General features: G+C 40.6%; 1 protein-coding gene across 1 annotated transcript in view; it reads left to right on the top strand.

Annotated features, from left to right (window-relative positions):
• akap6 (A kinase (PRKA) anchor protein 6) overlaps positions 1–13,543 on the top strand; it is a 115,930-nt gene that overhangs the window by 80,690 nt on the left and 21,697 nt on the right. The window contains exons 10-11 of the mRNA XM_034678381.1: positions 9,345–9,428; positions 10,042–10,194. Coding sequence (XP_034534272.1) covers positions 9,345–9,428; positions 10,042–10,194 — 237 coding nt within the window. The remainder of the gene's footprint in view (positions 1–9,344; positions 9,429–10,041; positions 10,195–13,543) is intronic.

The raw sequence follows: 13,543 nt of genomic DNA, 5'->3' as shown, positions 1-13,543 counted from the left end.
TGAGATGTTAAAAACTGCAGAGCGGGAGACGGATGGATTCGGGGTCAGAGGAGGCGGGGCATTAGAGTTTTAATCCATAATGTGACGCGGCACACTTTGAGAAGTCTCATAAAATGACGTGTCGCATGTGATCAGAAGAAGTGTGGATGTAGTTTTATAACAGGGTGCTGCCGAGGCCTCCTAAACATGAGAACACTTAAGGCTCTGGATGCTTCAGTTTTATCCCCTGACTCTGTGAACCCCTGGGATACACCTCACGTCCAAACTCCCACCTAAATTAATAACCACTAATTTGAAATATAAAACCCAACATTTAGTTATTGTAGGAGCCAATTTCTTAGTTTAAAATTACATTTAATAATTGAATTATATTTCAGAAATATCTGTGTGTCTGTGTGTGTGTGTGGGGTGGTGTGTACACTAACTGTTGTGATCCCGCAGGTCCGAGTTTTTAAGAGTGAGGTGCTGCAGCCTAGTGGTGTGGCTGACTGAAGGGCTCAGTCTTTAGACCTTGCGGAACTTGCGGACCTTGAAGATAGTCTTTATTTCAAATCAATCATTTATACAGTTTTGTTTATGTTTAAATTATTTGATCACAAATAAAACACAATTTATATTTTTGAACCACATCCTCCGGACATTCCACCTTTTTTCTCTCAAGCAACACAAGCGTCTCGGACAACAGTCAGCCCAGGAGTGATTCACGCACAAAGGAAACAAAAAACAAAACAAAAGGATACCGTGGACACTACAGTTATTCTTCTTGTCTTTAGCTAAGTGTTGGGGACTGACTCGCTTTTGGGGAGAGCCTCAAGTGGCGATTTGAGGAACTGCAGTTTTAGGGACTTGGTTTTTGCCACAAACAGTATTTCTTTGCTGCTTTCTGTCAAACAAAAATCAAGGATAACTGATTTGAAATATAAAACCCAATAATGTTCATAGTTTTTCTACGTGTCTTTACTGTTTCTCAAAGATTCTTGTGTTCTTGTTTGTTTCGTCGTGTAACTGACAGCAGAAACTGAATTTTGCACCAAAACATTGCTGAAAGTCCTCAGAGGGAGGTTGAACATTTTGGTTTGCACCATTACTGTACCTAAAGCCCATGTGAGGGACCTCCTGAGGATCCCTGTTTGGGAATCCCTAGCCTTGAGGTGAGAGGACAAGGTTGTAAGTTAGAAATGTATTCTCCCAAACCCTGAAGGAGACGCTCTCCTCGCCCCCCTGCTGCTGGATTTCAGCCGTCAAGGTGCTCTTCAGCAAACCTCCTCAGCAGAATGTGGAAGTACGACGACTCCTGCTCGTTTATGGATTCAGCCGGACCGACAGAAGAAATTAAACTGGAGTGAAAAATTAAAAAAGTAACAGGCAGATAGTGGGTGAAAGGATGAAACGGATAAGAGGAAGGAGGACGAGTGGAACAATGAAGGGATGGAGACAGAAATGTCAGACGCTGAGAGAAGAGAGGGAGAGATGAGGAAGAGTATGCAAACGACAAAGTTAAGCTAGCTGTAGGCGGTATTAGCAGCAGCAGAGGGAATATGTGTGTGGGAACAAATTGTCGACAGGAATTCATTAGGCTCGTTGTGCGATAACGAGTGCTTGTGGTTTTAATTGACTTAATCAACAAATAGAATTAATCAGAGATTTCTAATTAATGGTAATTGATTGAAATATCCACTGGGTCACTGCGCAAGCAACCAAAATTCTCCTTCTCTCCTCCTCCCTGCCTCCTTGTGTCTCTTTGTCTGTCTCTCCTCACGTTACAGTTTGTCCTCTTCCTCCTCTCGTCCTTTTATAATATCTGTCTCTTCTAGTTCCATCCTTCTGTCAATCCCTCTTAGTCCCATCTTCCTTTCTTTCTCTTTTATTTTGTTGTCATACTCCTCCCCTGCTTGTATAAAACGGTGTTACCCGTGTTGCATTTGTTGTATTTGTTGTATTTGTTGTATTTGTTGTATTTGACATGATGAGTTATGGTGCAGGGCGTCCCTTCTGTGGATGTGTTTGACGCCTTTTTAGACCCAAGTAATCGCTCAGTAGTTTGTTACACTATGAGACAGAAATTTACAGAATAGGAAAAATATTTATGAAACACAATTCATAGGAAAGTTAGTCCACATATAAATATGGAACTTGCTCATATCTAATCGGTAGAGGAGGATTAGAGCCACTGAAAAAAATGTTAAGGTGTTAGTTTTTTTGAAACTCTGATTTTGATCTCACAATCCCAGATTTAATCTTGGAATTCTGATTTTAATCTCAACATTTTCTAGAGTGGTTTCTTCACAGTTCTGACTGTTTTCTCAGAATTTAAATAAAAAATTGAGACCTTAAACTTTATTTTTTTTTACTCGCCCATCCTCCAAGTTGTTGTTTTTCCTTGGCCCTAATCGTCTTCCATGAATGAGCCAACAAACAGAGCAGAATGTAACATTATGAAATACTAGAGGCTCATTGAAATGAATGAAATAGTTAAAATTGTAACATGATGCTTCTCATCTATGAGGTCAAATTAAATCAGATTGAAAGCAGCTTCTGAGAGGACATTTTGCAGATAGTTGAAAGTGTTGAGTTTCCAATCGAACCATCGTTAACATCCAACAAATATTCAGTACAAAGATGTCTACACTTCAAATAATGACCACCTAGATACCCCATGAGCATCAACATCCAACCTACCATCAGTGCTGGTTCCTATTTACCAAACTACAATCTGTTACAAACCATAACTTGGATTCTTTTGAGCTTACACTGAACCTAAACTCATCAGATCTGTAGTCCGACTGGATGAAGTCAGATTGTAAATCACTCACATCAACATTCGTTCAAAGTTCCAAGTTCTCATCTTCTGCGTCTCTTTCTGTCTCGCTCTCATTTCAAAGTGCTTTACTCTTTAAAACCACTGACATAGCAACCACACTAACAACCTCTACTCTCCTCTATCCTCTCCTCTATCCTCTCTCTCTCTCCTTCCCTCCCTCCCTCCATCCCTCTCTTCACGGCAGGTCTCGGTAATTAGATTGTGGAGATGAGGAGGTGGAGGAGAGTTAAGAGGATTTTGTTTTTAGGAGAGGGAGATTTAAGAATGAGGGAGAGAGAGAGAGAGAGGTATGGAGAGGGTGAGAGCAGGAGAGATCAAGCTTGAGAGTGAGAAGGAGACAGAGAGAGACAGAGAGAGAGAGAGAGAGAGGAAGTGGAGGGGGAATTAGAGAAAGAGGGAAGCAGATGCTCTTCTTTTTGTTTATCCTGAGTAGGTCACCCTTCTCTTAAGAGGAGGTTGAGTGACAGAAAGAGAAATGCATGAAGTGAGAGAAGGCAGACAGTACTTGTTCTTCTTGTGTCTCTCCTGGTCGACCTTCAGTTGGACTAAAAAGATAAACGTACAGAGAAGACATTACTGCAGGGAAACGAGGGGTTTGCTTTTTTCATGATTGTAAAAATGACGAATTCATCCATCCTTCGCCGTTTGGCAGAACTCTTCTCGCCAGTCGCCTTCTCCATCTTCTCTTGAGCGTCCCACGACTTCCTGGATGGGATATGTCGCCCCTCCAGGGTTACTCTAGTCTCAGTTGAAGCCCTAATGAAAGGCTGAACAACCTAAGGAGCATTGGTCTTACTTAGGACTATGGATCAGGACAAATTCCAAACCAAAACCGTCACATCGTCTGCGAAACAGCAGAGTTACACCACTACATCTACTCTCACGTCATCCATCCATCCATTTTCATCTCAGTGACAGCAGGCTAAGCTTGTCGACCCAAGCATCCTACTCCTTAGCAACATTTCCAAGTCCTCTCAGGGGAATCTAAGGTGTCCCCAAGCGAGGCGGGATATAATCCCTTCAGCGAGATCTGGGCAACCCCAAGGTCTCCTCCCAAGTAGGGGCCCTACTTCTACTTCCCACCACCCAATCTCTGAGGCTGGAGATGTACTTTCTTTTCAACCTTCCTGAGTACACAACATCATTGTACACATTCTTAATGATGCAACCTGCATCCTCATGGAAGATACCTCTAGAGCAGGGGTGCCAAATATGTCAATTACGATCGACCGGTAGATTGCGTCCCATTCAAAAAAAATAGCTGCCATCCAATCACCTGGCATCTGCCCCTTGATTGACGCACCAGGCAGCCTGTCTCTCCAAGTTTAACACACAGGTCACCACACATGCACGGACAAACGTGAGCTACTGCAAAACTCCTGCAAGCGAAGTGCAAACTAGTCAGTCATTCAACAGATGTCTAAAAAGAAGAGGTGAAAAATGAGCGAGAGAGCTGGGCCAAGTAAGAAAGTAAGATCGTACCACTTCCATGAGGAATGGGAGGAGGACTTTTTTTTCACCAAGTGCATTTGCCTTACCTGTCAAGCTAGCATTGCTATCCCAAAGAAGGGAAATGTGGAGAGACACTTTTGAACTGTTCATAAAAACAATGACACTGACTTTCCTCCAAAAAACGAGCTAATAAAGAGAAAAGTAAGGGAACTAAAATCACAGATATATTTCACTTTGTATTGTAGGTGGTAGATCATTTTGACTTGGTCATTTTAAAAGTAGCTCACAAGCCCAAAAAGTGTGGGCACCCCTTCAAATCATCCTAAAACTGTGTCTGAATCGTGTTACCTTTTGAGGTTGAGCACATTGCATGGTCACCATCATGTGCACGGTTAAAAACAAGACCACCTCCAGCCTGAAGGTGAGCCTCGCTACCCTTTAGGGGGGAGCTCATTTCAGTTGCTTGTATCAGCGATGTCAGTCCTTGGGTCTCCACATAAGGCTGAATGAGGGTTGCAATGCAGGTCTATGAAGGTCCAGCTTTCTGTAACCCCGACTCTACAAATACGCCAACTGGTTAGGGGCCCAACTCTGCAGAACAGGACCCTGAAGGTGCCCCTCTTCCTCTTCCTGTTGTCTTTTGGACCTTCACTTTAATTCCCCGTTTTTACACATTAACAAATCAGCAGCTCCCCTTCAGATCTGATTCACTCCTCTCTCACTCCCTCTCTCCCTCCCTCTCTCTCTCTCTCTCTCTCTCTCTCTCTCTCTCTCTCTCTCTCTCTGTGTTTTTCTTTCGTTGTTACTCTCTAACTTTTCCATTCCCCTTCTATCTCAGACTTTCTTTGTACCCACTTTAATCTTCCATCTCTCTCTTTACACTACCTCTCCTCCTCTTCTCCGTCGACCTATACCTCACACTTATTTTCCGTCCATCTCATCCCTCCCTCCGTATCCTCTGTCTCCTTCTCTTTTCCCCCGCAGTCTCTCCGTGGCTTTCCATGTATTTTGGAAAGAAAAGCTTTTTAGCAAATATTTGTCTGACTGTGTCTGTAGAGCCCTCTGAGTCAATATAGGCCCAGCCAGGCTCGACCCGTCAGAGAGAGAGAGAGAGGGAGAGAGAGAGAGAGAGAGAGAGAGAGAGAGAGAGAGAGAGAGAGAGAGAGAGAGAGAGAGAGAGAGAGAGAGAGGGAGAGAGAGAGGGAGGGGATCAGTGCATAAAAACCAGCAGTGCAGAAACAATAGAGACTTAGGATTCTCTCTCTCTTTTCTGTCCAAAAATAAACTCTCAGAGAAAAGCTTTGCAGTCTGAAGCTGACCAAATAGAAATCCTGACACTGATAAAAAGAAAGAAAGAAGAGGTGTTGTGTTTTCAGTTTGATACGAACAGAAAAGGACCAAAGATATCTCAAAAAGAGAAGATCAAGGTAGACGTTAGCATACTTTAGCATACTCATTAAAGCAGAACTTTATCCCTGAACTACGTGTGTTTGGACCGGTGGACCCAGGGTCTAAATTTAGTTCAGGGGTAGATAATCTCCCCGCTAAAAAGCCCCTGCTAGGGGGGTAGTACTTTTCAAAGGTCCCGGGACTTTCAGGGGGCGGGGCCTGCAATGCTGAACGTGTCTGATTGGTAGATTAACCTCAGTGTTTTTATTCCTCCCTCCGTCCACAATAACATCACACACATCTGTGATTCTCTTGATTTCTCTTTCTTTCATTAGTTTTTATTTGTTCTATCTTTTTTGTATGTGTGTGTACTTTTCAAAAGAAGAAGCTGTGATTCTCTTGATTTAGCAGCTTGTAACAGTAGTCTTCTCTCAGCCCACCGTGAATGCGTCTCTCCTCCCGGTGTTCCGGTTTTAAAAGTGACCCTGTAAACTGGAGACCTTCAGCTGAACGTGTCAGTGTTTGTGGAGTTTACACAGCTGTTGAAACACAGAGGGAGTTCCTGGGAATGCAAACTAGTTTAGTTTTTATTAAGATTTCAAAATATCCTCATCAGATATTTAATGATGGTCTAAAGACGTTTATGAGGGATGCATCCGGCTGAGAGTCTCCAGTTAACAGGGTCGCCGTTTAAACCAAAACACCGGCCGATCTCTGCGATCACGGCTTTTTGAGTTCAAAAGGATTTTAAAGCCGTGTTGAAACGTCTTTGCTACTCGCGCTTATCTCCTCTCACGTGTTGATTCAGTGAATCCATCTGTGATGAAATATAGCACCATCTAAAACAGACCAGCTGAGTCTCTTCATGCTAACAGGCTAACTGTTGTGTTGATTCATTCTTTGCGTTTTACATGTTTTGAACTGCAGGCCCAAAATTTTCACTTCTTTTCATGTTTTTCTGCTTAAAGAGCACAATTTAAAATTTGAGGAAAATTAATTTTTTCGACAGGCTCCGGGTCAACTTTTGAACTTTTTTTTTGTCAAATTTATTTTTGTCAAATTTATTTTTGTCAAATTTATTTTTGTCAAAAAATTTTTTGTCAAAATGTTTTTTGTCAAAATTTTTTTTGTCAAAATTTTTTTGTCAAAATTTTTTTTGTCAAAATTTTTTTTTGTCAAAATTTTTTTTGTCAACATTTTTTTTGTCAACATTTGATTTTGTCAAAAAAATGTTTCAAATTTTTTTTTTTCCCCCCCAAAAAACATCATTTTTTTTTTTCAATTTTTTTTTCAAAAGGATTTTAAAGCCGTGTTGAAACGTCTTTGCTACTCGCGCTTATCTCCTCTCACGTGTTGATTCAGTGAATCCATCTGTGATGAAATATAGCACCATCTAAAACAGACCAGCTGAGTCTCTTCATGCTAACAGGCTAACTGTTGTGTTGCTCAGAATGATACCTGCCTGTCCGTCTGCTTCTATGGTGTCATCTGTGATGAACGGCATTCCTCTTTGTTTTACTGCCCCTTACTGGTCTGGTGGTGTAGTGCATTTACTTGTGCTGATTGAGAAATGATCTATCCAGACTACACTCATTTTTTGTACCAGACTGTAAACATGTTTAGTTCTGCTGTAGAAATCAGCTTCTTTGAATTGGTGTGTATGTGGTTTCCTGGTACTTCCAGAGCCAGCCTCTAGTGGACACTCAATGAAATGCAGTTTTTAACACTTCCACATCGGCTTCAATTCTCGCGGCTGGAGGTTGCCACTTGGGCCAGACTTGGCAGCTAGCAACACCTTTCAGTCAGCCTCTTATTTATTCATAATTATACGTATGTGTTAGCCTTAATATGATCAACACAGATAGGTTTAGGAAACTGTTTTTGTGCCAGGCTGCAACATGAAGCCTGATGCAGATCCCTTGGCTTTTGCAGCCAGCCTCAAGTGGACACTTGTGGAGCTGCAATTCCAAGAAGAGTTGCAAGCTGTTCCAAATGGTTGATTTTATGGAGTGTGAGTTCTGCAGGGTCTAGATTTCAGATTTCAGAGTCGTAGTTCCCCTCTGACTGTAACACGCAGAATTATTGTTCCAGCTTCAATCTAGCTTCATTTATCTCCCCGCGCTCCCCCACGCTGTCGGCTGCAGTTATTTGGTGCAGAGCGAGTATCACTTAGTTGTTTTGTTGTTGTTTGGAGCCTCCTCCTTCAACATAATACACACCTCCTGTTTGGAATAAATTTATCTGCAACCTCACACACAAACACACACACCAGGCTTGTCCTCTTGATCCTGTCTGCTCTATTCTGCATCCCCATCTCCTGTTTAGACAACCGGGCGAGCTGCAAATATGCTAAACTGAAGAGAGCGAGAAAGAGGGAGATGAAAGACAGAGGAGGAAGTGTGTGTGAAAGGAGCAGTGTGTGTGTGTGTGTGTGTGTGAGGAAAAGAGGGAGAGAGAGAGTAAGAGAATCCCATTTCATTGTAATAGTGTTTAATATTTATTGGAAAAATGTAAAGAAAATGTAAAGGAAGTGCTTTTCAGCGAGCGGGCAGGATTAGCATAAATAGTTTGGGGCTTGGACGTGTTTGGTCCCTGCCGCAGAGGAGTAAGGCTGTCCCCTCTATTCTCTGTGACACACACACACACACACACACACACACACACACACACTCAGAAACACATGCATATGTTTGCACACACATCTACTTACTCTTGTGCACACGCCTGCATGAGTAAACATGCAAACACTCACACACTCGCTGACCTTTGCGTGTGGGAACTCATCAGCATATAGTGATTTATAATAGGCACTGCCAATCCTTGTGTTTCTTTTTTCCCACTTTTTTGCATTTATTAGACAGGAGCAGAGAGGGGGATATTGGCTGTTGTCATTTATTTTATGCACTGTTACTGCTGATCAAGGATGTGTGTGCTGAATTAGACTTTATGCTAATAAATTGTTGTGAATGACCGGAATTTAACAGCACTGAAGTGTGGAGAGTTTTGAAAATGAATAAAGGCGGCGTGCATACTGAAGGTCTGAAGGAGAGTTCAGGTTTATTACAACTTTTATCGGATTTGCATGGTTTTGATTCTCATTTCCGTCGGTAAGTTTGTGCTTCTGAAACTTAAGGTTAATCGCGGACAGGTTGAAAACTTCTAGGATTGCTCCTGCTGGCAACTCTGCTTTAATACCTGCAATGTAAGAGTCCTCAAAAGTCCATCTTTTAAAAGTTCTTGTTCAGTCAGGACCGCACAAGCACAACTCTCCTCTCATTCGTGTGCATACATGAAAGTTTAAAGCAGGGAGAGCACACACACCCCTCTGGTTTGTGTGCATAGCTGAAAAGCAAAGGCAGGGAGAGCACACATCCCTTCTCTTTTGTGTGATATTGGAAATGCCAAGGAAGGAAGAGCACTATTCCTCTCTCTTTCATCTGCATACATGAAAATGCAAAGCAGGGAGAGCATCAGCAAAGATCCAGGGGTACAAAACAGAGCAAGCATCATTGACGATACATATGACACTGGTAAAATCAGACACAGCAGAAAGGAGGAGCTGAGGTAGAGGTGGGTTGTGAAGAGGTTTGCAGGGAGAGCAGCAGCAGGAGAAGGCTGAGGCTGGATCTGATGATGTTCTCAACCTTTCCTTCTCTCTTTTCTTGTTTCTGTCACCCGACAGTCGCTGTCTTCAGAGGTGAGAGCCCGACGCAGAGGTGTCGCCTCTGTTCTCAAACTCTGCCAGAAGCTGCTGCAGCAAAGCCAGGTGGGTCCTTTATTTAAACCTGATTCTGTCTTTGTCAACAATGACTCCTAACTCCTTCTAAACTCGACCCCTACATCTCCAGAGATCTGACCCCTTACCTTAACCCTGAGAAGAAAGAGCCGACACTTTAACATTTAGAATAACCGGCAGGAATGACTGCCAAATTAAAATAATTAACAGTACAGTGCAGAAATGATACATCTACAAACATTTTCAGTCTAAGTTCTGCAGAAAACAACATCTCTCCAGGTTTTACCAAAGTTTATTTTAATGTCTGAATGATTAAATGAATGTTAAACTCATTCAAACCATTAAATAGCATTTAATAATTCAACATTGTATGTGTCTGACAGGTCTTTGCTTCTCTGTTCTCTCAGCTCAAAATTAGAAATTTGATGTTTCTTGATTCAACACGTTGTATTCTCTCTTCTTGAAATCCTGTAAATTGTGCACCAAATCCCCGTGACTCAGCTTAACCTTCAGAGGAATTATATTGCTCAAACTGTACGGATTTAAAATCATCCCATGAATTGAATTTAATCATATGATTAGCATGATAATAGCTTTTGTAATTCTAACAAAACTGTCTCCACAATCCCCTCCTCCGGGACAGTCGGGCCCCATGGCGGAGGTGGGCCCAGAGGCGGAGCAGCACCGCGAGGCCCTGCAGCTGCTGTCGATCAACCTGGAGAGGAGGTGGGAGGCGATCGTGATGCAGGCGCTGCAGTGGCAGAACCGACTGAAGAGAGAGCTGGGAGAGCAGCAGGTTAGAGCGCTCTGACATTTACACTCTCCATCCTTCACTCCACACTGCAGGCAGTCAGCTGACGCACTGTCACACTCACTGAGCATGTCAGGGTTTGATTTGATGCTAAGATGCAGCGTGAAAGACAGATGGTGCTGTGATTGAAGCTTAGCTGTGGAACAATCTTTACAACCCGAGACGGTGTGATAATGTTTGTGAAATAAGAACCGACTCCAGAACAAAACACAAACTTTGATACGGACTAAAACTCTTCATTCCTTCCTTACAGATTAAACTGGGAAACACAAGATGATAAAATCTGTTTTATAAAGCTCCTGGGAGGAGGTTCTGAAACTGAAATGTCATCTTTCAATGACAGAGTTCAACTGAACTTAGTGAGATCTGAACAGCTTCAAGAAATCATGCAATGCTTTTTGTTCTTCCTCTCAAAACATCCTTCCTGAAAGTTTTAATGACCAAGAAAGAAGATAGACTGCAAACTGAAGAAGAAGAACTGTTTTCAAATCAGCGCCTGATTGAAAGCTGGCTATTCTGTAGAATTCTAAAGGTAACAGATCTGGTGGGATAAAAGAAAATCTGAGACCTAGTAACAGGGAATCTGAGATCTTGTTGCAGTTAATCTAAGATCTAGTTACAGAGAATCTTAGACCTTGTTACAGAGAAATTGAGACCTAGTTGCAGTTAATCTAAGACCTTGTTATTGGGAATTTGAGGCCTAGTTACAGGGAATCTAAGACCTAGTTACAGAGAATCTGGGACCTTGTTACAGAGAATCTTAGACCTTATTACAGAGAATCTGAGGCCTAGTTGCAATTAATCTAAGACATTGTTATTGGGAATTTGGGACCTATTTGCAGTACATCTGAGACCTAGTTACAGTGAATCTCAGCAATTATAAAAGTTTTTGTGGCTTTGGCAAATAAAATGAGTGGAAGCTTTTATGATATTAAATGCGAGGTGTTGATGTATATAAGGAATATAAGAGGACCCAGTATGGAGCCCTGTGGAACACCACACTCTGTGTTATATAGATCAGTCCTGTGAAAAGTTGGGACAGTAGTCTGAATGATTTAATCGGGTCTGAATTAGCTGTCATTAACTGTCCTGACTCTATTCTTCCATCAGAGTAAAACTATGTGTGTCTGTGTTAAAGCCTTCAGAGGCCGGAGCTTCACGGGGGGGGCCAGACTCTGCATCAGTGAAACCAGTTGATACGGACTGATCTGTTAGTCCTCCGCTGTGATCAGCGTCACAGACACTGAAATGTTTTCTCTGCCGCCTCCTCCACAAACAAAAGGCAACTCTGCAAATGAGATTTTAACATTTTGACAGTTTGCATATCACAACACAACCACGCGCGTCCTCACCGTGACGGCACATCCCCCAAAGGTTTGTCTTATTAGAAATCATCGTCTCAGGTACAGAACCACTCAGCGGTCACAGTGACGGTTTAACGCCGCAGGATGACAGCTCTGCACATGTGCAGCTGGTCGGGGAGGGGGTGGGGGGGGTGAAGTATGAGCGTTGGGGGTAGTAAGAGATGTAATGCTTTGGATGGTGCCATCCGGGGACAAAGTACCCGGGTCGGACGAGCACGGGGACACTGGAGAGAGCGAGAGAGCTGAGTGCTTTCTTTGGTTAATATGACGGCAGAGTGCTGCAGCAGGATGGAGCCTTTATGGATTTCTAATAGTGATGAATATTGTTTTATACCCATGGAAGGAGAGATGCATTTGAATATAAGGTACACACACATAAAAAGCTGCACACACACACACTAACACACACACACTGACACTTGTAAATACATATAGTGTTCTGAATGAATGCCTGCATGAAGAAATGAAGTGTGTCGTCTGCATGTAGTCACACTCCGGGACGGTTTATTGATTGCGGGTGATTAATTGATGGATAGTGACGTGTTAAGAGCTAGAAGACGAAGAGGAGTGGGCGAAGGAAGCTAGGAGGGACCGAGGAGGAGGACAGGAGGGGACATCTCACTCTAAGGCGGTGCAAAAATATATACCCCCCCCCCTCTAAATATCAATACATTAAGTGGATTATAAATGTGCTTTTATTTGCAAGTAATCACAACAGACCTCCGCTCCTGTAGGTGTCACTGTTGGGCGAGTTGGCCTGAATATGCTGTGGGTAAAAGAGAGAGAGAGAGCAGAGGTAGTGAGGAATGATTATTTACTTACAGCTCATTTAGCCTTTAGTAACTTTGAACAGTATAAGATAAGATAAAGATAACAGTGACTTCATTGTCTTCTTTTGAAGTGTGATCATTGTTTCAATCAATTTAATTTGTTGTTTTTTATTTATTTTGTTTTGTTGCACTTCATGTAAAGAAACTTAGAATAGCACTGTATGAGTCCTATCAATTATTATTACTAATATAAGTGTTATTATTATTATTATTATTATTATTATTGTTATTATTATTATTACTATTATTATTATTATTATTATAATTATTATCACTATATTACTATTACTATTATTATTATTATTATTATTACTATTATTATTACTATTATTATTATTATTACTATTATTATTATTATTATTATTATTATTATTATTATTACTATTATTATTACTATTATTATTATTATTACTATTATTATTACTATTATTATTACTATTATTATTACTATTATTATTATTGTTGTTATTATTATTATTATTATTGTTATTATATATTATTATTATTATTATTATTATTACTATTATTATTACTATTATTATTATTATTACTATTATTATTACTATTATTATTACTATTATTATTACTATTATTATTATTATTATTATTATTATTGTTATTATTATTATTATTATTATTATTATTATTATTATTATTATTATTATTGTTATTACTTATATAAGTTATATTGTTATTATTACTATTATTTTTATTATTATTATTTCATTCCATTTTTTTCAGAATTTCAGTTTGTTTTGAACAATTTTTCTAAGATATTGGGAAAATATAAATCAGAGTCTTGTTGTGCTTCCATAAGCTCAGCTAGCTAATAATTGAGTGATGACATAAAATAGAGATCAGCTGTTATGAAATTCAACCTGACATTTCATTGGTTCATCAGTTGCTTCATTTTCGCTCTGATTTTTCCGATGTCACGCTAAAGTATTGAAATGTAAAGAAAACAATTAAAAATGACTCTAACTGAATTCAAGCATAATATTTAGTTCAACAGATTTCAGTGAATCTCAAGTATAAGGGAATAAAAAAAACAAAGGAGTGAAAGGATAGGAGTAATCTGAGATTTAAGTCAATCATCTGTGAGATTAAACTCAGTAAAGTTTGTTCCTGTAATCTTTCAGT

Source organism: Notolabrus celidotus, unplaced genomic scaffold (assembly GCF_009762535.1).
Source record: "Notolabrus celidotus isolate fNotCel1 unplaced genomic scaffold, fNotCel1.pri scaffold_141_arrow_ctg1, whole genome shotgun sequence".
Classification (NCBI taxonomy): domain Eukaryota; kingdom Metazoa; phylum Chordata; class Actinopteri; order Labriformes; family Labridae; genus Notolabrus; species Notolabrus celidotus.
Note: the sequence above shows the minus strand (reverse complement) of the source record. Positions and strands in the feature narration are given on the sequence as shown.